General features: G+C 35.6%; 2 protein-coding genes across 3 annotated transcripts; one reads left to right on the top strand and one right to left on the bottom strand.

Annotated features, from left to right (window-relative positions):
- Positions 1-798: 798 nt before the first annotated feature.
- Positions 799-4,072, top strand: LOC142622671 (protein TIC 55, chloroplastic). Its single transcript, XM_075796199.1, has 3 exons — positions 799-1,344; positions 2,451-2,553; positions 2,772-4,072. The coding sequence occupies exons 1-3, from the start codon at positions 917-919 to the stop codon at positions 3,888-3,890; spliced, it is 1,650 nt and encodes a 549-aa protein (XP_075652314.1). The 5' UTR covers positions 799-916; the 3' UTR covers positions 3,891-4,072.
- A 1,162-nt stretch (positions 4,073-5,234) lies between these two features.
- LOC142613260 (dynamin-related protein 3A-like) lies at positions 5,235-26,784 on the bottom strand. Of its 2 annotated transcripts, XM_075785517.1 has the most exons (20): positions 26,037-26,784; positions 25,590-25,872; positions 25,458-25,486; positions 25,249-25,350; positions 23,820-23,888; positions 23,660-23,719; positions 22,928-23,041; positions 19,580-19,628; positions 16,013-16,122; positions 15,597-15,689; positions 15,417-15,509; positions 15,181-15,318; positions 14,086-14,172; positions 13,693-13,791; positions 8,656-8,698; positions 7,717-7,859; positions 7,476-7,619; positions 7,307-7,359; positions 6,360-6,459; positions 5,235-5,811 (listed from the first exon to the last, which is right to left on the bottom strand). In XM_075785517.1, exons 1-20 carry the CDS (start codon positions 26,400-26,402, stop codon positions 5,584-5,586), a joined length of 2,403 nt encoding a protein of 800 aa, XP_075641632.1. In that variant the 5' UTR covers positions 26,403-26,784; the 3' UTR covers positions 5,235-5,583. The 2 variants fall into 2 exon arrangements, with proteins under 2 accessions (XP_075641632.1, XP_075641636.1); XM_075785521.1 differs by lacking the exon at positions 13,693-13,791 and having other exon boundaries at positions 26,037-26,532.
- Between the last annotated feature and the right edge of the window lie 72 nt (positions 26,785-26,856).

Here is a 26,856-nt window from a genome sequence, read left to right as displayed (position 1 = left end):
TATCATTAATAAATTGTTTAAATTGTAAGTTCTGTAGTTTAAAATTATGAATAAAATATAAGATTATAGATTATATAGTAAATAATATCTAATTGACACAAAATTTAACTTGTGTATTAAGAGCGTACAGAACATGCAATTCAACGGTTGGATTTTCAAAATATAGAGTAATTTTTATTTTATTGAGTAAGATTGTAGTTTTAGGATACAACCAGTTTTATAGCTAAACTTTGTCCCAAACTTATTTTTTATGCATAATTTTATATTAAAAAATTAAAATTAAATATTTGATTGATGATATAGTTATTGATCTTTGATCTTCTGGAAATTTTGCAAATATAGAGAATAAAAAAATATAATAATAAATTTGCTAAAATTTGCATCTAATAAAATGATATTGAATGAAGTTGTAGTCATTTACTACAACCAATCTAATAAAATAATATTGAGTTAAATTGTAATCATTTACTGCAACAACTAAGTCTATAACCAAACTTTTTTTTTTCTTCATTTTCACTATTTAAGTTTGGTTATTCTCTAAGAAAATTATTGAATATTTCAGGAGAATTATAAATGCGTACTCTCTCCTCTCATATGAATTGCAATCTTATCATAAATTTAATTAATAGAACTTATAGATATATGAAAGGAAAAAACGCTCATTTATGGTACTACAATGATTACCCTATTCTCAATTATTTCAAGAAAGGAAAGTGACTTAAATTAGCATTCTACCATTTTTGAAGTGACGATGTGACCCATAACTTCAGCAAGATTGTGTGGCGAGTATTGGCGCAACACTCCAGCAAGCAACACCAACTCTTCTTGACATTCTTCCCATCTTTCTCTTAACATATGGCTGCATTTCTACTCCAGCCTCTCTTCACTCATTTCCCTTTACAATTTCCAACCAAAAATGACTTTTTTGCTCTCATTTCCCTCTCACACCACCTCTTCACTCTCTTTCTCTCTATCTTCCCCCACCACCAAACTCACACTACCACCACCACTACCACTTGTTTCTCTTTCACAACCCTTAAGACAATTATTACACATAAGAAAAAGCAACACCTTCAACTTCAAGTGCGGTGCAGTGGTAGATATCAAAGCTACAACTTCACTTGATCAGAGCGAGGAGGACAATAAGGTTCTGGTGGGTCCCTCTAGTGAAGAGGAGAGGGTGGCGGTGAACTATGACTGGACACAAGAGTGGTATCCACTGTACCTCACACAGAACTTGCCTGATGATGCACCTCTGGGTCTCACTGTGTTTGACAAGCAGGTCGTGTTGTACAAGGATGGCAATGGCCAAATTCACTGTTATGAGGATCGCTGCCCCCACAGGTGACCATAGTTCTTTCTCTTTGTAAATTGAAGTCCAAGTTAGAAAAGTGGTGCATATGATTCATTCAAACATAGTATTGGATGTCTAAATTTCTGGTTTTGAGTTTGTTTGTGTATGATCACACATTTGATGATTCTGTGGTTCATGCTTTAGGGACAATTTTTTTTTTTTTAATGCTATCTCTGTTTGTTTTTAGTCAAGGCCAATATATGAAATTTATTATAAAAATTATCCCTTTAATTTACTTCTTTAAATCAAACTAAGATGGCCCAGACATGCAATAAATCTATTCCTTTTAACCTGTTGTAAGTCCCGGATTAGGATCCTCTAGAATTCCTGGTATAAGTGTATGACTCTACTACAGAATTATAAAAATTCTAATCATTTATTTGAGTGGTTTAGATCCTTGTACATCAATAAGAATCTAAGTATATGTCAAATTAGTGTTAATTAATGTTTCTTTAGCTATTGATGATCTCAAAGCTTTTTTGCTAGCCTTCTGATCTTGTAATAATTTAGTTGGGTCCTAATCTGTTTTGTCCTCTGTTTTATTTGCCTCCTGCAGTGGTTATGATTTTAAAAACTCTATGTTAGAATTATCCTGAGAACTCTATAGCATTTAATTGGTAAGTCCCTGAGCTTTGATCTCATAAGTTGTATCCCATCTCTTAATTTAGTAGAAATTGCTGAGAGAGTCTTCAAGTCCTCACCTCAATCTACATGGTTTACGTTTCAAGTAGATACCAACTAAGATTAGTGATTTAAAAAAAAAATTGATTTATTATCTGCATTGATATTCATGTTTCACAAATCTAACATAAGTTCGTAAGCTAATAGTTTCTGACTATCTTGTTTGTTATAATAAATTGATATGTTTCACATTTTGAATCTCCTGATATGAGGTCTTTACAATGCCATGCTTTTTATGAACCTATCGTTTGTGGGGAGTTTGTATTTTGTGGACGAGGTAATCTTACTCAGCCTAGTTGTAAGATCTGATAAACAGAATGCCAAAATAATTGATAACATGCATATAAACATGGTAGCTTTTTTGAAATATCGACTCCCTCATGAAAAAAACTGACCTTGGTGCTGCTTGATTTAGGTTAGCAAAACTATCTGAAGGCCAGTTGATTGATGGAAGAATAGAATGTCTTTACCATGGCTGGCAATTTGAAGGTGATGGTAAATGCGTAAAGATACCTCAGGTCTGTCTCAGTATATCTTGTCCCTTTTTTTTTAATAAATAATTTAATAGTTACAACAAGTGAGAGAGGGATTTGAACCATGGTTCTTTTGATAAAGGAGACTAGGCAATGGCACTGAGCTATAAGGCTCTTGTCGCTGTTTGTTTTTGTACATGAGTTGCCCAGTTACTTTCATAATGCAAACTAATGAATAATGATGTCAAATTTCTTTACTACAGCTTCCAGCTGATGCCAAAATTCCTCGATCAGCTTGTCTCAGAAAGTATGAGGTGAGGGACTCCCAAGGAGTTGTGTGGGTGTGGCTGTCTCAAAAGACACCACCTAATCTTGATAAACTACCTTGGTTTGAGAACTTTGCCAGGCCAGGCTTTCAAGATACTTCAACCACCCATGAGCTTCCATATGATCATTCTGTACTTCTTGAAAACCTCATGGATCCAGCCCACATACCGATTTCACATGATAGGACAGATTGGACTGCGAGAAGGGAAGATGCTCAGCCACTAGGTTTTGAAGTGGCTGAACGCACGGATGGAGGATTTGCAGGCTGGTGGGGTAAGGCAAGTGATCAACCCCTGCCAAACTTCTTACGGTTTGAAGCACCTTGTGTTCTTCAAAATAACCGGGAACTTGTTGATGAGAAGGGGGTAAAGCACTACTTCACAGGCTTATTCCTTTGTAGACCAACTGGACAAGGAAAATCCATGGTTATTGTAAGGTTTGGAGGAACAAAAAGATCCCCCATAGCCAATTTTTTCCCGAAATGGTACTTCCATCAGAATGCAGGTAAGGTCTTTGAGCAAGACATGGGTTTCCTCTCGTCCCAAAATGAGGTTCTAATGAAAGAAAAAGTTCCCACCAAGGAACTATACATTAATCTTAAATCCTCTGATACATGGGTAGCTGAATATAGGAAGTGGATGGACAAAGTAGGGCATGGCATGCCCTATCATTTTGGGCACAGCACTATTTCATTGCCTAAACAGCCTGCTGTCATTGAACATGCCCCAGCCGGACTAGTTGCTGGATTTTCTGCTTCTTTTCCGGCTAAGGGAGGGATTGGAACAATGCATGCTCCAAACGTGGTCAACCGGTATTTTCGTCATGTGGTCCATTGCAAGGGATGCAGAACCGTCATTAAAGCTTTCCAAGCCTGGAAAAATGCCCTTTCTGCTGCAGCTATTGCTCTGGTGGCATTGGCAATTCTAGTGTCTGCAAGGCAGTGGAAGGCCATTCTTTTAGTATTGGCAGCAGTGAGTTCTGCTGGAGTTTATGGATGCTCAACTGCTATTGCAATGAACACAACGAACTTCATTAGGACTCATCGGAGATTGTAAGTGATCAGTTGGTACGTTTAATTACTTTCAGGCAAGAAGATCATAGGATTTAAAAGCTTCTAGAAGGATAATATAGTATCTGAAAATAGATTGTTGTATTGGGATTTATTCTACGTCAAGATTCGTATTGCACCGGTGCCTCCTATTTGCGCTCCAAAGAAATAGATCCATTAAATAGTGCATTTTCGTGTCCATGCTATGGACATGGTGGTATTTACAAGCAACACTTCTATTCCATTACCATCAGCTACCCAGTTGCTCATGTTTTCTTGGGTTTTTTGGATAGCCTTCTGAATCACAACAAAAATTCCCAATAATTTTACTCCACCTAATTTGCCCACCTCATCACACTTGAGCCCACTAAAATCTACAATATAAATTTTTTTAATGGTCCATGTGTGATGTGGTACACAAATTAACTGATGTAAAATTATTGTGATTTCTGTCATGATCTAGGCATCCATCCTGAAGCTTTGTTTTAATATTAGGCTCTAGCGCACCTAAACCACTTATTTTTCATTAAGAATTCAGAAACACCTTAACGGGAGAACCCAAATCCAAAAACAAGCAAATTATTTTTCCTTATGGTGTTAAATCCAATAGTAATGTTAATTATTAAGCTACATACACGAGAATCTTCCAGCTCCTCCCAATCTATCAATGCTTGAATGGTTGAACCCAATTCCGCATTAAGGGCGAGGGGTACCACTGATGAGAAACAACAAGAGTTGCTTGATAGAGACGTCCAAAGCTACCATAACTGGTAACTCAAAGTGAAATCTTTTTTAACTTCCAAAAGAAGTGAATAATTAATTTTGATATCAAGGCTGTTTTTCCCCTTACATATCAGAAGCTTAAACAAATACAGCTTCCCGTTCAAACAAGATGAGAACGTCTAACAGTATTTTTTTTTTTTTGGCTGAATAACATCTTACAGTATTTACCCATTTAATTTCACTCGCAAAACACTTTGCTTATGACGCTTTCCATATCCATGGCATGTAACAATTTCAAGGAATCGCATGTTTTAAACTCTTCCAGATATAACTTCTGTCAACTAAGACATACAAAATGCGTTTGGATCCGAATTATTTTTTCTGCATTTTTGCGTTTTTTTTTTTTTTCGTTTCTGCCGGGGGGCAAAACTGCAGTGCACGCACTGTACATGCACTGTAGATATACTTTTTCAGCAATTTTTTATTAAGAATGAGTCTCGCAGTACTATTTATACATTTAAAAATTATTTTGCTACAGTATTTTCAGTTTTTAGCAATAAGTTCTATCCAAACGGACCCACAATTGAAAAAAATAATAATAATAAATTTAAAACAACAGTAACAATAGCAATAATCAAGCACCACAAACATATGTATTAAGCCTCAATTAACACATATAATACACAAATACTACATGCCATTGCTCTTAAAACATATACAATCAGCCTCTCCTCTGCCCTTTTAATTTTTTTATTTGGGTGCAAACCAAAACCCCAAGACCGAGAGAGATGTGGTAGTTCTGCTCCGTTTAAATTAGAGTTACCACCTTTTGTCATCAAACAATTAATTCCTTCATTCATATGAACCAATATTGCAGTAAATTGGCCACTAGCTGAATTTCAATATAGAAATTAAAGCACTGTACAATCTGACATCAGGTGTTTGTAGCGTAGATGTCCAGCCCTACCACCTGATAGTTACAGTCCATTTGAGTTGATGGACATTGAATGCTCTTCTGAATGGAATAATCTAGAGGCTTTAGAGTTAGTAAATGATGATATGTAGGATGATCTGCTATCATTATAATTTGTTGAGGGTAGCGGGGATGAAAAGCCTGGGATCCTTGGCAATCCAGTGGTAGTATCCGTGCCCACGCGTAAGTTTGAATTTTGGGGTAATACAACAGATTCAACCTCCTCAAGTGTCTACAAACAACAACAGATAGTAGTTCAGGTTTTTCGCCAAGATGGGAAATACATAAAACCCATAGTAGTCCAACAGTAATATTTCATAAGGTAAATTGGTGAAAGGCCATGTATAATTTCCAAGGAATTATTCAGTCAAGTACATAAAGAGGGAAAAAAAGAAGGAAAGGGAGGGAGGGGGGATCCTTCATGGTAGTCAAAAATGTTGAAAGCAACCGCTGAATATCGAAGAGCTTTTCCACCATATTAACATAAGAACAAGATCTAATGAAGTTACCAGTGGAAGAACCTATTTGACCAACTGAAGCTGTTTCAGGTCAGTTATGTTGGTTAGGTTTTCATGATGGCTGCAAATCTTATTTCTGGAAATTGGGCCATAAAAAGGGATACCAGAGATAGCTGGACTGCCACCAACATAATCCCTCCCCTTTTCACAATCGCAGTATTCTAGACAAAACTACTTATTATATTAATCTTTGTACAAGTAAGGATCTTTACCTATCAAAAAAAAATTATATTACTCGTTGTACTATTTAAAAGTTAAATACCTGAATAGCCTGTTGCAAAACAAGGTACATTTCTCTCGTCTGTTTTCTTTTTACAGCTAGTTCTTCCTGCTCCTGCAATAGCTCTTCAAAAAGGCTCTCTCTGCATAATTACCAGTAAAAACAAGCTCAAATTTCACCATTAACATTTATACACAGTTGTTTCTCAACAACAATCTAATAAAGTACCACAAAAGTAATACATGTCCATTACAGTCCTTCACACAAGCCATGGTTCATCATTAGCAAGCCTAAAAATCAGCTGATCCAGATGAAGACAGGGAGTCCTCACCCATACAGTTCTTTTCATTCGTCAAGAGTGCTGACACAATGTATCATTTTGAGCAAATCAGAGGAGTCGATCATTTCGAGCAAATTAGAGGAGTTTTATAGGTTGGTTCTCACTTCTCATATCTTTGAAGTCCCAACACCACTTCTTATGACTTGAAGTTCCAATTACAATAAAGCTGCCACAATGAAACCAGGGACTATACCACAATCCCCAAAGAGTCCATCGACTTTTGGGTAATCAGAATCACTTCATCACTTCAATTTCTCTGTAATCAGTTGATTGCAGTGAAACATGATCTAAATTCTTTCATTAAATTTTAAACCTCACATGTCAAGGGACCCACTTTTAACTTTTAAGGATTATTTCAGGCGCTTAAACTTAAAACAATCAAGTAGTAAAAGAACTAGTTAAACAGACTAGTTATTTTGTTGGGGGTACAATGGACCCTTGGTGAATATATTTATTTCACAAAGTGGGATCTAAAGTGACACATATTAATTAAAATGAAATGCATTAACTAAGTAGACACACAGAAAAGGAGATGGCATATCACATATACTGGATGTTTTTTAAGTATTTTTTTTAAATTCCAACAGTGCCAAAAAACTGATGATAATAAATAAATAAAGACCTAAGAGTCCCTGAGTTAAACACGTACCTGTATAGTTTTTGTATAAAGATGCTATGAAGCTCCCTTTTCGTATGATTGACCTAGAATACATCAGCAATAAAATAAACATTAAATGGACCAGACAAGATATCAAAAGAAAGGATGACAAAAGTTACCCAAATATAAAGCCAACAAATGGACAGGGATAGAGACTTACCAGAAAGTGCATTACAGCTTTTGGAACTAAGTCTTGAATGTTCTTTCTGACAATGTCATAGTAAGACCGCAAGAGTAATTTTGTTACAGTTATTACTACTGCTTCATGCTCTGTCATTTCAAGTGGCCTTAAGATGGATGGGGGCTGGACAAGAGAGTAATATAAATTGAAAAATGAGGAAATGAATAACACAGAACAAATTACTTACATAGAAATAAACTTCTGTGAACAACAGTATTACCTCTCTCAATTGGATCATAGAGGGCATCTGCTCCACATGGTGAGCAGTTTCACCAAGTGATCTGCTAGCTTGACTCTCTCCAGGTGATGATTTGCTGCCAAATATTGATGAAATTCCCCACGTCCTTGTGGCTGTATTACCTCCTACATTGCAAGTAATACTGTACCGCTCGCGTAACTTCATTTTTTGAGGGAAATAATTGCATTGATGAAAAGATTTACTACTCATGTAATCAATGAGCATAGCAACCACAATGGGCAAATGTCCGGCCATAGCCATCCATGTGTGCACACCATAAACATGCTTATAAATATCAGATTTCCTTTTTTATTGATAATCTATGCATCCAATGGGTCTTGAAGGCATATAAACTCACCCTCCACCCTGCTCTTACAAGGAGTGAACGTGCCATTCAGAATGTTTCAGCGACTTATGTGCATTTAACAGAAATATATCCTCTTCCCATCCATCAAATGCATGTTTACATTTTTAAAGATATTTGGAACTTTCCAAAATCCTCCAGCAAATTATTTTATAGTTACTAAAAGTATCTGATACCAAAATACACTTATAAATTTGAATACTACAAAGCATGCTACTAACGTATATTGATATTTCTTGCATTAATTCTTCTATAAGTAATATCAATATTATATTAACAGAGAGAAATCTGAAATACACATTAAGAAAGCAAAGAAATTTCCCCTAAAGGACTGCATACAGAGATAAAATAATAATAATACAAATGTATTTTTATTGCCAAGTTATGCAAGCATCTAGTGGGACTTGAACTTATAATCTCACCCACCACTCTTAAGGAAGGAGGAAGTGTCTTTTGAGCTGGAATTACCAAATTCAGAAAATTATCCATGCTAATTATCCTGGAAGTTAAGGATGATAACCAAACTTGGGAAATTATCAACATAAAAAGGAGTTTACCTGATGATACAGGTCTCTCATTATTCGAAGGAGGACGATTTCCCTGCCAAAATCCAGGAAAAAAGTAGAATGAATTAAAACATTTTGACTATGCCTCTTAATACTATTCAAAGGAGTATGACTTCCCTGCCAAAAGCCCCTCAAAGACAATACCTATTTTTGACTATGCCTTTTAATAGTTAATACTATTCAAAGTAAAATAAATTAAAACATTTGACTTAAGGTTTAGGGGTGCATGTCCAATGATACCATATGTGCATCAAGAATAATGCAAGCAGGGTGTAATCGATGATTTTGATTTTTGATTTGCTTAGACTGGGTAAAAGTGAGGAAATTGTAGTTTTAGAGTTTTGATAATATTTTTGAATTTTTTTTTTTTGATAGGTAATGTAAAATATTATTAAAAAAGTAGCCAACCCAAGTACATAGGGGTGTACTGTGAGGGCAAAAATCAGGAACCAAAATTACAATGATCAAGTAAAACAAGAAGGGAAAAACAAAAAGAATGAGACAAAGCCACACTCCAATCAAGGAGACTTTGCAAGAAAAAAGACTTAATCTCTAGCATAGAATGTTTAAATCCCTCAAAACTTCTAGGATTCCTTTCACGCCAATTACACCACATCAAGCAATGCGGCACAAGTCTCCACACTTTTGTTTTGTTATTCATCATATACATCTCATCGTTCAGTTATGAACAATGTGGTATGTCATCTGATGATGGTTGAATATACTTCAACAATAAGCAAATGAGCACACGTGCACCAATATGGTTTTATATTATTTCCACAACAAAATCTGCCAGCAGTTTGACTTATTTTCACTTCCAAAATCCAATAGCATTTCGGCTTAATTTCCAGGCGAAAATCCAACAACATTTCAACTTAGGTGTGCCATGGCACATTGGCAGAGCTCTGTGTTTGCGTGTGCCCTGAAATTTTGTGTGGGATCATGTCATTTTGGTGGACGTAGACATGTTTCAAAGTTTTCTTGTTCTCGTGATTCTGACTTGGTTCCTTACATAAGGTGTATTTGGGACTCACATTGGGGGCTTATTTTAAGGCGAGGCACATATGGAATGACATCTTTTGAGAGAATGGAGAGATAACTGGCCGGTTGGAAAAGAATATACCTTTCCTAGGAGGGACAAGTCACACTCATGAAGAGTACACTATTGAATTACCTATATATTTTGTCGCTCTTCAATGTGCCCATAAATGTAGCCAACAAGTTGGAGAAGTTTCAACAGGATTTTATATGAGGGGGATTGGGGGAAGAGAAAAAAACTCATCTTGTAGATTGGATCTTGCTACTACACCTGTAGAAGCAGGTAGGTTGGGGATTAGGAAGTTGAATACCTTTAAGTGCGAATTATTCACAAATTGTCTTTGGCATTTCAATCAGGAATGAGGTAATCTATGGAGGAGGCTGGTGGGGACAAAATATGATAAATTAGTGGGGAGTTGTACCTTGCAACTTGTGAAACATTCTTTATGGTTGTGGTCTCTAAAAGGAAGGAAATTAGAACAGGATGGATTCTTTCACTAGGCTTGTTGGCTTTGGGTTAAATGATGAACAAAGGATTAGATTTTAGGAAGATGCATGGTATTCTGATAGGAGTTTAGCTCCTTCCTTTCCCTTGATGTTTCAGGCTGCTGTAAACAGAGAGGCTACGGTGAGGCTTTGGCTAGGTTCTCCCTTTCCCTTTGTTAGAATCTTGGATAAGTGATTAAATTCACTTTTTCCTAAGAGCTTTAGCTTTTGGCACAATAGGCAATTTATTACGGTATCAAAGCAAAAAATCCTAAGTTCGGTCCTTGCCTCCATTCTACCTTCCAATTAAAATGTTAAAAAAACTCATGTGTTAGGAATTAGGCCCCACTTATTAAGGAAGATTTTAGGCCCCACAAGTGAGAGGGAGTGTTAGAATTATAGTTAAGTGATTAAATTCATATTTCCCAACAACTTAAGCTTTTAGGGAAATCGGTAATTTATCACCCTTAATACTTCCTTTGATGCATTAATCCCCAAGAAGACAAATGCTATCAATAGGGATTTTAGGCCTCTATCAGTTTGATCGGGAGTGCATTAAATTATGGCCAAGGTGTTAGCCAATAGATTGAAAGGTATTTTGGATAAATTTGTCTCTAAATCACAAAATGCATTTGCGAAAGGAAGGCAAATTTTGGATTCTGTGCTTATTGCTAATGAGTGTGTATGGATAGTAGGATGAAGAGTCATATCCCCGCACTATATGCAAGCTAAATATAGAAAAAGCCTATGATCATGTCAATTGGGAGTTTCTTCTTTATCTCTTGGAGAGGATGGGTTTTGGTGAAAAGTGAAGAGGTTGGATTTATTCTTGTATTACCACGTTAGAATTTTCTGTCCAATAGGTGCATCACGTGTAAAAATGGTGAAGAAACAGTTGATTATTTGTTGCTTAATTGTCTTGTGGCAGTGGGGTAATGAAACTCATTTTACTAGCTTTTGAAATAACTTGGGTGATGCCTATGACGGTGAAAGGAATGTTTTTTTTTTATAGGTAATAAGAATATTATTAAATCAAACTAAGAGAAGAAATAAACTCGACGATAGTAGAGCAATCCGAGAAGCCCCAACACCTAGACCAATCAAATAAAGTCTTCTGGCATAGAGCTTGTAATTGAACCAAGGATTTCTCGGTATCCTCAAAACAGCGCCGATTTCTTTCCGTCCAAACAATCCACATCAGACAACCAGAAACCATATTCCATATGTCTAAATTACATTTTCCCAGCCAAAAACTCTAACAATACACCAAGCTTTCCACATTGCCTGGCACGACCCATTGTGTCCCAAAGATCTGAAACATATAAACCCATAGAGAGTGAGCTACCGAACAATGGAGGAGAAGATGATCCACAGATTCCTCATTCCGATGGCACATAAACACCTATTCACCGAAATACGCCCCCTAAGCATAAGATTATCCAATGTAAAAATCTATCCATGAACCGCTGTCCACACAAAAAATGCCACCCTCCTAGAGATCCAGCTTTCCAAACACCCTTCCACGGAAAGTTGGAGGCAGCTACACCCCTAATGATATTGTAATAGGACCGGGTATCAAACTTGCCATTCCCTTTGAGACACCAATGAGAAGTGTTACCCCCACCACCCCTAGGGATCCAAGATTGAATGAACTCAAGGAAAGAGAAGGCAACCCCTAATTCCCTTTCATGAAAATCCCTCTCAAATTCCAAATTCTATCGATACCACCCTCCTAGTAGTATAAAACATCAGAAATGCAATCTCCCTTGTCATTAGAACACACATACAACTGAGGATAGAACCTTTTAAATGACTTATCTCCAACCCACTTAAGTGAGTTATCTCCAACTGAGGATAGAGACGGTGAAAGGAATGTTACAACAGTGGCAACGGTAAAATCATTCAAACATAAGGTATGGAATGCAGTTGCAGGATGTTTATGTCGTTCATTTGGAGTGAGTGGAATAGGAGGAATTTTGAAGACAGAGAAGCATCTACACTAGAGATTCACTTACAATTTGTACCTTCACTATTTCATTTGACATTTGTAGATCCAAAAAGACCTATGCTCATTGACTTTATGGAAGCGCTACTAGTAATTTTTTGAACTATCTATGGGTAAACGATTTATATACCCCTTAGGTTCTTTATTGTATTTTTGTTTCTTTTTAAGTTCTTTTTTTTTTGTAAGTAATAAAAAAAATTTAGTACTTTTTTTTTTTGATAGATAAACAGAAATCTTATATTAGAGAGGAAAAAATAAAAGTGAAAGACAAGATGGACCGGTCAATCAAAATAAAAATATTTTGATTCTTGAAAATTTTAGATTCCCATGAACTTAGTGCGCGTTTGAATACCACTTATTTTGCTGAAAACTGAAAACTAATTGCTGAAAATACTGTAACAAAATATTTTTTATTGCTGCAAATTACTATTCATGCGTTTTTCTCAATTGACTGGTCCATGAATAGTGCCATGGACCAGCCAAAAAAAGTAACCTCTGTAAACGCAAACGCAACCATTGTCCCAAACGCACTTTTAAACTATTAGCTGTTTGAATTCCTAAAAAATTAGATCTTAGCATTCACCAAGTCTTAAAAAGCTAGTCTTAGAAATCCCAAGGCTTTAATGCAATTTTAATGGGGAGAAAACAACTCATGTGACCATTACAGTAGGTGAGACCTGATCAGGAATGTTAACTAGTTATATGTGTGATTTGTTACTATTCTAATTTAAGTGCTAAACGTGTGGGATTAAAATTCTTAACTTTTAGGCAAGACTATAGAGCCCCATAAATTGTGGGAATTAGTGAACTAGACACACCCATAATTTTGGTAACTCCCAAAAATATTAAATTTTCTCCTTAAATTCATGCCAATCGTACACAACCTAATACATATTACTGATATGGTAGATCAATAAGAATATTCCAGCATTAAAATTGGGCAAAGGACAGTATACAAGCCAGTGAGCATATGTGCAAGTAACAAAGATGTTTCAGCCCAGATACTTTTCTTTTTCATTTTTCAATTTCTTCTCGCTTGGATTCAGAAATCAGTTTGTAAGAAAACTGATCTAAAACTCAAAAATAAAGATCCTAACCTAAAAGCATTTGAGGGTCATTTGACTCATTTCCTCCCTTTAAGTGTTTCTTGGCATTTCATATTTGCTCTATCCACTCTCTTCTTTACATGTCTTTTTGGTTAAATTCTCTTTCCTTTTTTTCTTTTTTAAAGTTTGGGTAAAAATAAAAATATACTCCCTCCATCCCAATTTGTTTGTCCTCTATTCCATTTTGGGATGTCTCAAAATATTGTCATGTTTCTAAAATTAAAAACCATTAATTTACTAATGTTCCTATTATGCCCCTACTTTATTTCCAAAACCATTATTTAAGGGTAATTTTGGAAAATTATGCATTTTTATACACCAGATAATAAATTATGTTCCTTTAAAAAGTTTGATTTTTGAAACAGGACAAACAAATTAGAACAAAGGGAGTACCTGATTAGGCAAAACACCGTTCACAATCGACTTAGGAATAACAGCTCGAGAATTCAGGCCCTTCTCCAAGGTGGGTACCTTTTCAACATCCATATTGCGCTAAATCATATGGAAAAACATTTTAAAGATAGAATTAGTATACTCTTTATGGTAGGGCTGTTAATGGGTTCAATCACAAAATCAGTGATACAAAAATTTAATATGCAATCAGTTCAGATCTGTTAACAGATGTTCATATTGATCATGAATTTCAGAGTATCTAGTTGGATCTGAACTCATATCAGGCCATATTCACATTGAATTGACAGTCATGTAACATAGTTCTCAATCACATATCACATAGCTAACTGTCTAATCCTATATAAATGGTTCAACCAAAGTGGTAGAACATACCTGCGATGATCTCAGCTGCTGCATAGCAATCTCAACAGCTTTGCTCCCGCCTAAGAAATTTGGATGTGAAGAATTTATATAATCCATCTGAATGAAATAAGTTCATATATCAGCAGAAAACAATACCGGCATTTGTGTGTCAAATTTGATGTTATTGAAAACAAGACGTGATCAGTAGAAAGACTGCCATATAATATGAAATTTCAGTCGTACCAAAGCACAATCACTTATCATGTAAGAATCAAGAAAGCAAATGAATCAATCATTTTCATTCCAGCAAGTGACCAAAACAACAGATTGTCAAGGACATCAAAGGTGTAATGATATTATTTGATAAAAATCATTCAAGATAGCAAACAGCATACTGTAAAATTTGTGTATTAATCAAGCACAATTGCTTTGTTTTAGTGAAAATAATTCCAACAATATTAAGTGAGCAAAGCAAGATATTTTCAAGGTGACTGAAAGCTGCAAAAGTATTGTAATTCAGTAATTCATGATGCTTAATTTCAGGATACAAGCTTTCATATTCTGTTCTTTATGTTATTGTATAGCCAACACCATGGTTTTGTTTCTATTGATAGCAGGATATAAGTTTTTGATTTCTTATATCCAACTAGTAGTAAGCAATCAAACACTTATAGATAAAACCTCACCACTTTAATCCATTTTTGGTGGAGTATTGTACTTCATTTTCTAGTTAAAATTCCAGTCTACATTTTGAAAGCTATTTGTATATGTAATAACAGATTTCAAAAGAATTTTGAAACTTGATGATTCCACTTTACCATCAATTAGCATAGATGCAACAAGAAGTTCTAGCTATAAATACTTTAGTGCCTACTTTGCCACCCATATATCTAATTACGTGCCATCCTAGATTTTAAGTATAATATCATTGCCCACAGCTTTGTTTTTTTGATAAGTAATTGTAATTTATTAAAATTGGAAAAGCACATACAGGAAGTATACAGAAATTTAAAAAAATAGAAAGAAACAAAAGAAAGCTAAAAGATTAGCGATATGAGTGCAAAGAGTCTAAAATCTCCATCAGAGAAAAAAGCAAAATTTAATTGAACGGAGATATTAAATAACCTCCATCTCAATAAGATTCACTATCATTCTCTCAGCAGGCTTTACGCCATCACGCAAAAACTTTCCCATGACTTCATCCATACGCCTTCGTAAGAAGGGAAACCTTTGCAACTCAGTTGACTCACAAGCACGGCTCATCTGCAGGGAAACAAAATATTCTACATCTTGAAATTCATCACACAATAACACAAAAGTGGGGAACTCATAAGAGAACAGCTAACTAGTGTATACGTCACCTTCGCCAGTTCATCATAAACAAATCTGAGACACTGAAGACTAGGATCTAACAACCGAGCAATTTGTCTTCTAATCAAAACTTCAAATGGAACCTGAAACACCAATGCCAGAATTTACCATCCAATCACCCATGGGAAACACAAAACAAATAAATCATATGCAATCATCATGATACTCACTTCTGGCACAAATAAAGTATTTCTAAGACCAGTGGCATTCTGAATAGCCGTTCGGATATCATCATCAGATAGATCGTCACAAGGGTCCACTTCCTACAAATACTCCAGGTAGTTAGCAGGCAGCTAGTGTAATGGTTGACAGTCATTGTCACCAATAAACTTTTCAGCAGATAAATAATAGACAAAGTTTAACATCATTTACAGATAGAATCAATAGATAAAACCATCTAGTTTAAGCTTAACTCCATGGAGCATGCACATCAACTAAAGTAACAGGATGAAACAGAAGGAAGGAATATAGGCTTGAACTATAGCAATATGGCTCTAGGTTAAAACATATCAAAGAATTAAATTGTGTATAAAAAAGAAGCAGCACTAAAGAAGATAGAATATGCTTCTGAAAAGAGATTGTGCACCTCCAAGCTCTTTACAAAAATTGACTGGAAAATGTAGTGAACCCTGGCTCCACCTGACAACTCTTTAGTTGACATCTCCTGACTTCTTCCATCCACCAAGGAAGAAAATGCTGTCAATGATTAAAAAGGTGCCAGAAGGGAAAATCAGCATGGCAACAAACCCACGAAAAGTAAATAAGCAGTACTTGAACTAGTGCTACTTTTACAGATTGGTATAAAAAAATTTGATGATTAGAATTCAGAGAAGACAGACAGAAATAAACCAATACGTGAACAAGGGAAAGATAGCATCAATTCCTAAATACAACGATGCTGCAGTTTCCCTTTATTCTAAGAAATATTACTAATTGGATTTATGGGAACCAAAGGCATATTGAACTATCACAGATAGAACTAAAAGTAGATGAATCTAAAATACTAATGTTTGACCTATATCTTGTGTTTTGGCATAGCAAAAGCAAAAAAAAAAAAAAAAAGCCCTTAGAAATCAATCCAAAGAAGGGGAAAAAAAATTAGTAAAAAATCAATATTGATAACATCCAAGAATTACTACTAAGACTCACTCTAGATAACGAAGACGAAGAGACGGTCACTTTGTTTATATACTAAGCATAGGAATCAATCTATTGCCCAAACCAGGAAATTGCCAAGCAGTAAGTTCGGCTGACAACATTTAGGCATCAAAACATCACAGGAGTTTATAGAAGAGAGAAGAAGAAACAAATTTAAAATGTATAAAAATTTGTGGCTGGGGGAGATCAAAGATAAATTTTTGCATAAGACCAGACTAACATCAAGCCTGGAAGTTGGATTATAAGCTATTACAACCAAATACATAACTAATTAGCAAAGATAGTCGAGTTATGCTGAAGATCTACAAAATGAAGGATAATGAACCAAAAGGATTTGCACATGGGCACAATTTTTGTGATAAGTAATTTCATTAAAAAGTGCAAAGAGGGAGTGCTAAGGAATAAGAATTTCAGTTGCACTGTCAGTAGCTCCTTTCCTACAAAAGGTGCGTCTATTCCTTTCTCCAAATAGTCCATGTTAGGCACAAAGGAATTGACTTTCAAAACACTTTACCAGTGTGCTTACTAGTGTTGGTAAAAGCGCGCTTAAGAGCAAAGCGCATATCTCCAAGTAGGGCTTATCTAAATATTATAAGAATTATATAATATGTTTTATTTCAATTTATATGATAATTTAATCATTTGATTGTTGTATTTCTCATTAATAATTATTCTGAAATTTTTTTTTTATGTGTGCTTCACTTCAATCAAGTGCATGCTTACACTTTGCACCTAGGCTCCAAGAGGCTTAGCAACACTGCGGCTTACTGAAATCCCCTTCCAACATGCTAAAAGCCCAAGAAGCACAGACACGGACACAAGTACAACAAGATCAAACAAGCAATTTCTAGAAAAACTATAACATAAAACGGTCAGTACAACACCGGTATGACACGGATGCAACACGGGTACAGCACCCTAAATGAAGTGTCCGTGCTTCCTCGCTAAAAGCTCAATTACAAAGCCCAGCATCACCCAACTAACCCTAAAGAGGCTTAGCACCATTAAACAATCAAGAAAACAGATGACTCACAGACTCCCCATTAGACTTACGCATTAATGGGCACACGCCCCTTTCAAAGAATACAAATAAAAGCAGTCCACACAAACTCCATAGTCCAAATATTCCCAGCATGACAATAGGATCAAGTTTAAAGTTGTTTTCCCATAAAATAAAAAAATAAAAAATAAAAGTTTAAAGATGTTTTATACAAGTACAAAATTTATTAGAAACAGAAAAGGGAAAGAGAATAATAATTGTCCAAGTCCCTTTCAAAGAATACATATAAAAAATATGGAGAATCAATAAACTCAAACAAAAGACAAAAAGGTGGTTGCCTCCTAGAGCATGCATCCAGTCAAACAAAGACCACAAAATATGATTTTTGATTGCAAATGTAGGATGTTCAACTCCATCAAAGACCTATCCTGTTGCTTTCATACAACAGAATCCACATGACACACAAGGGCAAGGCTCACCACAAGTTCGCTCCTCTGTGGCACTGAAACTCACCTTCCCAACATTCTAACAAATCAAGCACTGATTTGAGCATCACCCAAGCCAACCCAAACAAGGTGAATGCAAAGGACCATATATTTGTTGCCATAGAGCATTGGAGAAGTAGATGATCAATAGATTCCCCACTCCATTTTCACAAACAACACCAATCAATTATCAAAATATGCCTCTTACAAAGGTTATCAACAATTAGAATCCTCCTAAGGGCTGCAGTCCACATGAAGAAAGTCACCCTTCATGGAACCTTGGCCATCCATATGTTCTTCCAAGTAAATTACCTGAATAACACTTAAGAGTTAAGAGCATTATAATATGGCTCTACCCAAAATACTCATTTCTTAGATGGCATCCACACCTCTTGATCCTGATGGGAAGAAGCAGGCAAATTATCATAAAATACCTCAAGAAAAGTATCAACAAATTCCAACTCCCAATTCTGAAAAGGTCGGACAAACAGAGGACTCCTATGTTGCCCCTCTCCCTCTAATGGACCCACTAGATACAAGGATAACAAAGCCTCCTTGTCCAACACTAAGGCAATGTTTTTAAGGAAAATTTTAACTTAAAAAGCTACTTCTGTATTTTAGATACTCGGTTTCAATACATCCCACATCTGACTCAATATTTGTTTCTCCATTCAATTAAAATATTATATTCTTGTTATTTTCAATATCTCTTTCCATTTATCTCGCCCTTCACCAACACCTCACTGTACAACTTTGCCCATGCCGCCACCCACATCACAAAACAAGGGCACCATTAAGACATCCAAATCGTCCTCTAATTTCTGCTTGGACCATTCGTTCTCAGTCTCAGCTTCAACCTCATCTAGGTCGATGATTCCCTATAATCAGCATCGTAGAGCATTCTTGTGGACCACATGTGGAGGATGATCATGGTGTAAAGTCCCCTCAACAAGGGAAGACTTGGACCACCCATTGGAAGGAGGAGGCACTCCCATCACTCAAATAGATGACAATGCCAATCTTGCAGTGGGCCACCAACGTGATGAAGGAAACAGAGTGAGTTTGCACATAGAGAGAGAGAAGGAAGAGAGCACACACCGTAGCTAGCAGAAATAACATAAAAGAGTCCAATTGGTAAGCTACAGTGCTAGTTAAGTATGGATGTGCACAGTAGATAGGATGTATTTTGCCTAGGACCTTGCTAGTCCAATGTGGGATGATAATGATTTATTGGGTTGGGCTTCAACATGCAAATTTTAGCTAAACTAGACAGTGCTAATTCTCTAACAGCCAATAGTAATGGTAAAGGGGCCTTTTAAGAGAAAAGGAAGGAAAAAAAAAATCGACTTACCCTTTTATATGAAACAATTAAAAATGTAAAAAGGTTGAAAAATCTAACTAAGTAAATGAAACATAAAGTAATCACTATAGGGATATGACATGTAGTAACAATTTAGATAAATGAGTGAAAATCCTGGACAAAAACTATAGCAGGATAACGTAATCTCACCTTCACAATATTGAGTCAAAATGTTCAGCAGAATCACCCCTTGTTCCCCCTAGTTAATGGCATGTAAAAAAAAATGCTTAGAGAGAATAGAGGTAAGGGGAACAAAATAAGAAAATTTCCTTTCCAACACACCCCACACCAAATAAAAATATAGTAATCAGTAAAGGTGAATGTGAGTAATTGTGTTAACATATCCATATACAAAACATTCAGGAAGCATCTGCAGAGTAAGAGATTACTTTTGTGTCAAAAGCTATTGTTAGACAAGCCAAAGCAATAATTTTTAATTTTTTAGTAGCAAAGCAAAAACTAATAGCTTACCCAGATCTTTTAGACTGTGTTTGGTTGGTAGGAATCTAAAATGAGAATGCAAAATTTTCAGAATTACCAAAATTAGTGTTTGGTTAACTATTATTATGGGAATTAGAAATTCTCGGCATATCGCAATTCCCACAATTTATGAGATTCCTAAATATTAGGAAATTTGATCTCCCACACCTTGCGCACAAAACCGGAAATTGATAAATGCACACCTAAACAGAACAGAGCAATCCCAGCAGACCGTCATGTTTAGACTTCAACTTCTCGAAGTAATTTTTCTCCCTCCTTTGGGAAACCTTCGGTAATAAATTTTGCCTAGCTATCTTCGGAATATTCATTACTCTCCCTTTCATCTCTCAAATATCACCCCCAACCTGTTATTCTCACTAATTTGTTTTAATACACACAAGTTACTGATTATGCTATGAGATGTGTCCAATAGGATATCCATAAAGAAAGTTCCTTGTATATACTCCTAATCTAAATATATCATTTTGCTAGCTAATATATATTCTTTTATGTGGAAAATGTGAATTCCCTTTCTTTTTCTTTTCCCCATTCTGATTTATGAATATAAGTACATTGCTACTCTTTGGTTAAGTAAGTTTCTTTACATCATGTTTGTTGGCACTAGTGGGTATGAAGTTACTAATGGAAGAAGTTAAGAAAATTTCAAATGATGATTATGATCTTCTTATTGAATTATGGAGTACCTCTCTCAAGATAAAAAGAATATTGTTTTACAAGATAATCAAAGGAAAATATGGTTACTAAGGCCTTGTTTGGATTTCGGTAAACTGAGTTAACATATCTCAATTTTGTTAACTAATAACCCAAAATCGGTGAGCCCCATGGGTACCAAGCTTGTTAGGATGATTTATCAAACACCTAACTCAATTAAAATATCTCAGTTTTTAGGGATTTGAGTTAACAAATTCGGAAACAAGAAAAGCTTGTTTTCAAGTTATGAAATATGAGTTTTGTGGCAATATTGTAATTTCATTCACTAAATGGGACCCACTGCCAGTGTCTTGTCTAATCAACTCTCTTTCTTTTCTTTTCTTTTTTGCTGAAACTCTCTTTCTTTCTTTTTGGTTCTTTTTCTTTCTTTCTTCTTCTCTTCACGTTGCTTCTCTGTTTCTTCTTTTCTTTCTTTTTTCTTTCTTTCTTCTTCTCTTCAAGCCTGATTCGTTCTTTCTTTCTTTTTTTCTTTCTTTCTTCTTTTCTTTCTTTCTTCGCTCTTTCTTCCTCTCCTAGCTTCCTCTAACCCGTCCTCTCTCCTCATCCTCTCTAGATCAAAACCTCAAGGTTGAAGCCTTCAAGTTCCTCTCTCCACTATCTCTATTTCTTTTCTTTTTTTTCTTATTTTTTCATTACCTATGGCCGAAAATCCATCTCCCTATTGTTGGTTGTTTGTGGGTTTGGGGATTTGGTTGATTTAGATTTGAGGATTCATAAAATGAAATTTTTATTTGGGTATTTGTGGGTTTATGTATGTATGTTTATGAGATTTGTATCAGTGGGTTATGATTTGGCTATTTGTGGGTTTATGTATGTATGTTTATGAGATTTGTGCCCGTGGGTTCTGATTTGGCTATTTGTGGGTTTATGTTTGTATGTTTTTATCCTTCATTTGTGTTTGGGGTAGGATTGTTTTTGTTGCCTAAAAGCTCAATGTTTATGAGCTGGGTTCATGGGTTTGGGTTAGCTTCTTTCTTCTGATGCATGAGGTAAAGAGAAATGAAAGAAGAACATAGTTTCAGAGAAAAATGAAAGAGGAGTGCCAAGAGAAAATTTCGCAGGTTGTACTGTTATCGTTCTAAACAGACAGACACGTGGGCTCCACAATTTTTGAGATAAAGTTGGGTTTTAAGCTGAAAATGAAACCCAAATACTTGAGCCAAACACATTATTGAATGAGTTAAGAAAAAAGTAGAGAATAAAATATGAGATATGAGAATGTGTTTTGAGTAATGAAAATTGAGATATGAAAAGTGAATATGAGTGATGTTAGAACCAAACAGGGCCTAAAGTACCTGTGTTATTCTGAGTGATAGCTTCGAAAGCATTATTTGTATCTCTCTCAAGCTAAAAAGAATATTGCTTTATGAAAAATCCAAAGGAAAATATGGTTATTGAAGCACCTTTGTTATTCTGAGTGATAGCTTCGAAGTATTCAAATAATTTTAATTGGAGAAAGCTTTAAAATAAATTAATAGTAATAGTAAGCTTTAAAATTAATAATTTTTTATAATGGAAATTTAATTAATTTTCAGATTATTAGCATTATGCTTTGTGAATTATAATTTTTCTCATTATTGATTTAATTGAATATATACAAGTGTGTGCATTTGTGTGCATATGTTGGTATATAGAGTGTCATATCCAAGTTAGCCATACAGCCTACATTGAGATCTAATTACACAGGAATCAAATAGCCAAGAGTTTAAAAACTCAAGAGAATCGTAAATGCTCAAGAATATTTTTTTTTTTTAATAAAAAATCTAGCAAAAAACCATGCCCTTAAAGTTGTTCATCATAGAGCACAAATAAACAGTTTCCAGCAGAATATAAATCTAAATACGGCGGATTATCAGATTCCATGATGAAGAAATCATGACATCATTCATGGATACAATACTTAAGATTATCTGATCTTACCAGTACTTTAATGCAATTATGGCATCATATGCCCTTAAGTTGTTCATCATATAGCACAAATGAACAGCTTCCAGCAGAATATAAATCTAAATATACACTTATAAAAGAAATATATGAATCTAAATATACACTTATAAAGAAATATATAAATCTAAATATTGATTATCAGATTCCATGATGAAGAAATCACGGCATCATACATGGATACAATACTTAAGATTATCCGATCTTACTAGTACTTTAGTACAATTATGGCATTATATATGCAAATACACCATTTCCCCCAAACTTTGCACACTACATTTAAGCACCACATAAGGCTAAAAATATTCTAGCAACTCGCATATTTTATACTGCGTAACTTACTTTAGATTCCATAGCTTCTCCATACATTCGCAGCTCTTTAACAACACTCATCATATGGGAATTTAGCTCAGCCTTCAAACCTGGGAGAACCATTCTGATATGCTGCTCCAGAATCTGAATAGGAAACAAATAACATCAACAATGAAAAATCAAAAGAAAAAAAGAAAAGAAAATAATAAAGAGTAAAAGATCTGAATAGAAAACAAACAAAATCAACAATGACCAATCAAAAAACAGAAAAGAAAAAATAATTAAGACAACAAATTGTCTAAATCTGAAAGGAACACAGAATCACAACCATTCCATTTTCCGTTGCTCCAATATCTAAAAAGTTTATTTAGTAAAAAGTACATCATCTCATGCAAGCTATGCATTTAGTGATTTATATGAAAAGAAAAGCACTCAGCTGTTTCCTGTCTGTATCACCAATGGGACCATTTACAATTTCCATAAGCCAAATGAAATTAAGCTTAATATTAACCCCTAATTAATAATAATCGGCCTCTCTTTTATAGGTTTTGGCCCCAAGAGAGGGAGAAGGGAAGATTCGAACTAGTGAATACTGCCTAATATGACATGGTCCCTACCCTTGGGGTTAATTTAATAACAAAATGCAACAATGATACCAGACAAATATAAGCTTATCTAAAAACTTGGTACAATCATTTGTACACAGCAAATGCATTCACAAAGCGATAATTTTCAGAGTGAAGAAATGGGGAGCGGACGAACCTGATTTAGCTTTTTTGCTAACTGAGGAATGCCACAACGATCAGAGAGACCACTATACACCTTCCACATGTATGGCATTCAAGAAAAGCAAATATTCAATATCAAGTCAAAAGTAAAGCATTAGTGAAGCCAAAATTATGGTTTGAGAAAGTGAAAATACAGGATGATCATGAAAAAATTGCTCCTCATATGCAAGAGCCTCTGCAATGCTCCGGTTTTTATTAATGTCCTGTGACACAAGAACAAAAGTAGAGGTAACTAACTAGTAATAACCAAAGAAAAATCCAACATCCACTATAAAGGCTAATCACTAATGGTTTTTCAATACAATATGCAGAACAAGCATTTAAGATTTCTGTTACACATGGCCAAAAAAGTTCAGCATCACTGAAGTAAATGGGAAACCTTCTAGATTCTTCATGTGTGTAGTTTTTATTTTTTAATCAGTAATTCTTCATGTGTATGGTACACAAGGAAATTTTTTTGAATGTGCTATAAGAAGGGAAGGGTGATCTAGGAATTCCCCTTGAACATCTCAAAGTAGCCAAAAAAATGAGGCTAATACAGGGTTCAGCTCATCTACAGTTGTGATTCAATTAAACGCAATATAGTCAAGCACATTGCCACGACATCATGATTATATTTAGACTGAGGAATGCCATTTGATTGGTCCATGTTGGGGAGACTCCAATTGAGTAGTAAAAATAATATATAGGGATATCACTTAACCCAAAAGCTTAAGCATATGAGTTTGGGCCCAACTATGTTACATTAACCACTCACTATTATTATTATTCAATGTAAGAATTCAATAACACATGTATACCCAACAGTCCACTTTGATAGATCAAGAATGTCAATGATTTCAGCAGTCCAACTGTTGACTAAAAAAAGAAAAAGAAAGACCATCACTAGAGGTCCTACTTGCAAAGGTGATCTGTACATGGAATGTTGTTGCTCAACAAGTTTGTAGAGGACAGGATCTCTACTACAAAGAAGTATATAACCACATAAATCTTATGATTGAACTTAGTTAACAGATTTGTACTAATTCATGATGGTTTAGTATTTTCATTTTATCAGTATCCATTCCCAAAGGGGCTACATATACCATGCTGTCACAAATATTTGGTTGCAAAAGTTAGTCAAGTGTATTGCATCTGACAATGATAAAGACTAACACATGATGGCCCCATTCAAAGATCATCCATGCAAAATAAAAATGCAAGAAGATTTAAACGAGATTTAAGTTTTAGCCATTTAGGTTTCATCAAATTTTCTCAAAACCTAATAAGCATACCACCAAAGCCAAAGAGCAGATGATGGTGACAAAATAGTCCAACCATGCTGCTTTTTGTGAAGTTTATAGAATAGGTTTGAGCTCTAAATAACCAAAAACACATTGTACTGCAGCTTAAATCATGCTCCTATTTTAAGTACTTTCTCATTTCTGAACCCTCCACCCCATTCTAAAGTAATCAAAGACACGTTATTTTCTTTTTGACGAACAATTTCAACAACCATACAGGTAGCTATGGTGTAAATAAAAAGATATGGACATTGCAAAATAAGTTTATAAGAATATACACCTCCTGACTGCGATTCACAACACCAACATAACCAAGACGAAGTGGAACAACTTTTCCAAGCAGAAAGTTTCGGGCATCGGTACCCCTGTCCATTATATCAAGCTACAAACAGCACAAAAATACCACATTATACCGTTAATCAAGCATATTAATATACTGACAACTTACAAAGAATGCTCAAAAAAAAAAAAAAAAAAAAAAACACAAACCTTGGTGATTACACCAATTGTCCTAGAACCTGTTGAAACATTTATGTCAGTGTTCCACAACATTAAGTATCAAACACTAGAACCAAGTGCATTCAATATAACAACTAAAACCAAATTTCAAAAAATTGGTACCAGTGGGATCAGCTTCTCTAGCCATCTGAAGTGCGTCCGAAGTTGCCAAATCAGAATTGGCCGGAGTAACAGCCAAAATAATACAGTTTTCCTGCCTGATATGTGCCATTATCATTTTCCTAATCCTCTCTTCTATGTCAGTGGGTTGATCTCCCACCGGAACCTTAGTAACACCAGGTAGATCAACTAAGGTCATATTAAGTACATTTGGAGATGAAATTCTCAAGCTAATTTGTCTATCTGAAACCCCTCTGTTCCGCCCCGCTTCTCTTTCAGTCTCAGCCTGCACTACCCCCAAACACAAAAGCTCAGACTCAGACTCAACAAACACCATTTGATTGAATTTGTTATGTTAATTCCACCAATGCTTGCAACTCAAATGAATTTCTCAATAGCACAAAGAATTTCAATACGAAAGTTGAATCAAAGGCAATTAAATCTAAGCACCTGGATTTCGCGGCGAATCTTGGAGAAATCGTAGAAGCGCTTGCCAGGCAAGTGGCGGAACTCGCCCCACTCGGCACCGTCGTCGTCAGCAGCAGCCGCATTCCGAGGACGCTTCTCGAGCATCAAGACGAGCGGCCTCCGCGTGCAAATGTCGCAGCCACGAGGGAGGAAGTCGCGGCCGACCAAGGCCTCGAGCACGCTCGACTTGCCGCTGCTCTGGCTGCCGACCACCGCCACCTGTGGAAGCGAAATCTCCGAAAGCTCGGCCCCCACCGGAGACAGAATGTCCTGGAGCTTGTTCATGATTGGAATCACTGATGCCCCAATCGTTGGTGGTGTATCCATTGCTTTTGCTTCTTCGCCCATAGATTTCAAAGAGATAGAAAACAAAAAAAACAAAAACAAAAACCCTAAGAGAGAGAGAGAGAGAGAGAGTGAAGGGTTTTATAATTTATATAGAGAGTCGTTGTTGTGACCGTTATGGGGATAAAGTTCTTGGAGAGGAAGTAAGAAAGTCAGGGTTTTGTTTTTTTTTTTTTTTTTGCTTGGGGAGGTTTCCTGAGTTTTTTCCGTTGAGTGTTGAAGGCTTTTTGCCTTTTTGGTTTGAATAGTAATGAGTCACTGGCGCCGGGAAGTGTTCGTGTGGACCGATTTGAACGGTTAGAGGATGCGTAAAGCCCATGCTATCATTTGTGGGACCCAATGTTGCACCTTTGCCCTTGGAGACTTTGAGTTGAACTTGAACCACTCTGCTATGCTCATAATGATAGTTTACTTTAATTCTAATTTAGTTTTTAATTCACATTCATTAAAAATAAAA

The sequence above is a fragment of the Castanea sativa genome, chromosome 1 (genome assembly GCF_040712315.1).
Source record: "Castanea sativa cultivar Marrone di Chiusa Pesio chromosome 1, ASM4071231v1".
Classification (NCBI taxonomy): Eukaryota; Viridiplantae; Streptophyta; class Magnoliopsida; order Fagales; family Fagaceae; genus Castanea; species Castanea sativa.
Note: the sequence above shows the minus strand (reverse complement) of the source record. Positions and strands in the feature narration are given on the sequence as shown.

Bases quoted from the DNA above. Each gene is read 5' to 3' on its own strand.
- LOC142613260 (XM_075785517.1), bottom strand. From the start codon at position 26,402: ATGGGCGAAGAAGCAAAAGCAATGGATACACCACCAACGATTGGGGCA. The intron at 23,720-23,819 runs GTATTTTCACTT...TACATGTGGAAG, and splicing joins AATTTTTTCATGATCATCCT to GTGTATAGTGGTCTCTCTGA. The intron at 15,319-15,416 runs GTGACGTATACA...GTTTCCCTGCAG, and splicing joins TTTATGATGAACTGGCGAAG to ATGAGCCGTGCTTGTGAGTC.
- LOC142622671 (XM_075796199.1), top strand. From the start codon at position 917: ATGACTTTTTTGCTCTCATTTCCCTCTCACACCACCTCTTCACTCTCT. The intron at 1,345-2,450 runs GTGACCATAGTT...TGCTTGATTTAG, and splicing joins GAGGATCGCTGCCCCCACAG to GTTAGCAAAACTATCTGAAG. The intron at 2,554-2,771 runs GTCTGTCTCAGT...TCTTTACTACAG, and splicing joins AATGCGTAAAGATACCTCAG to CTTCCAGCTGATGCCAAAAT.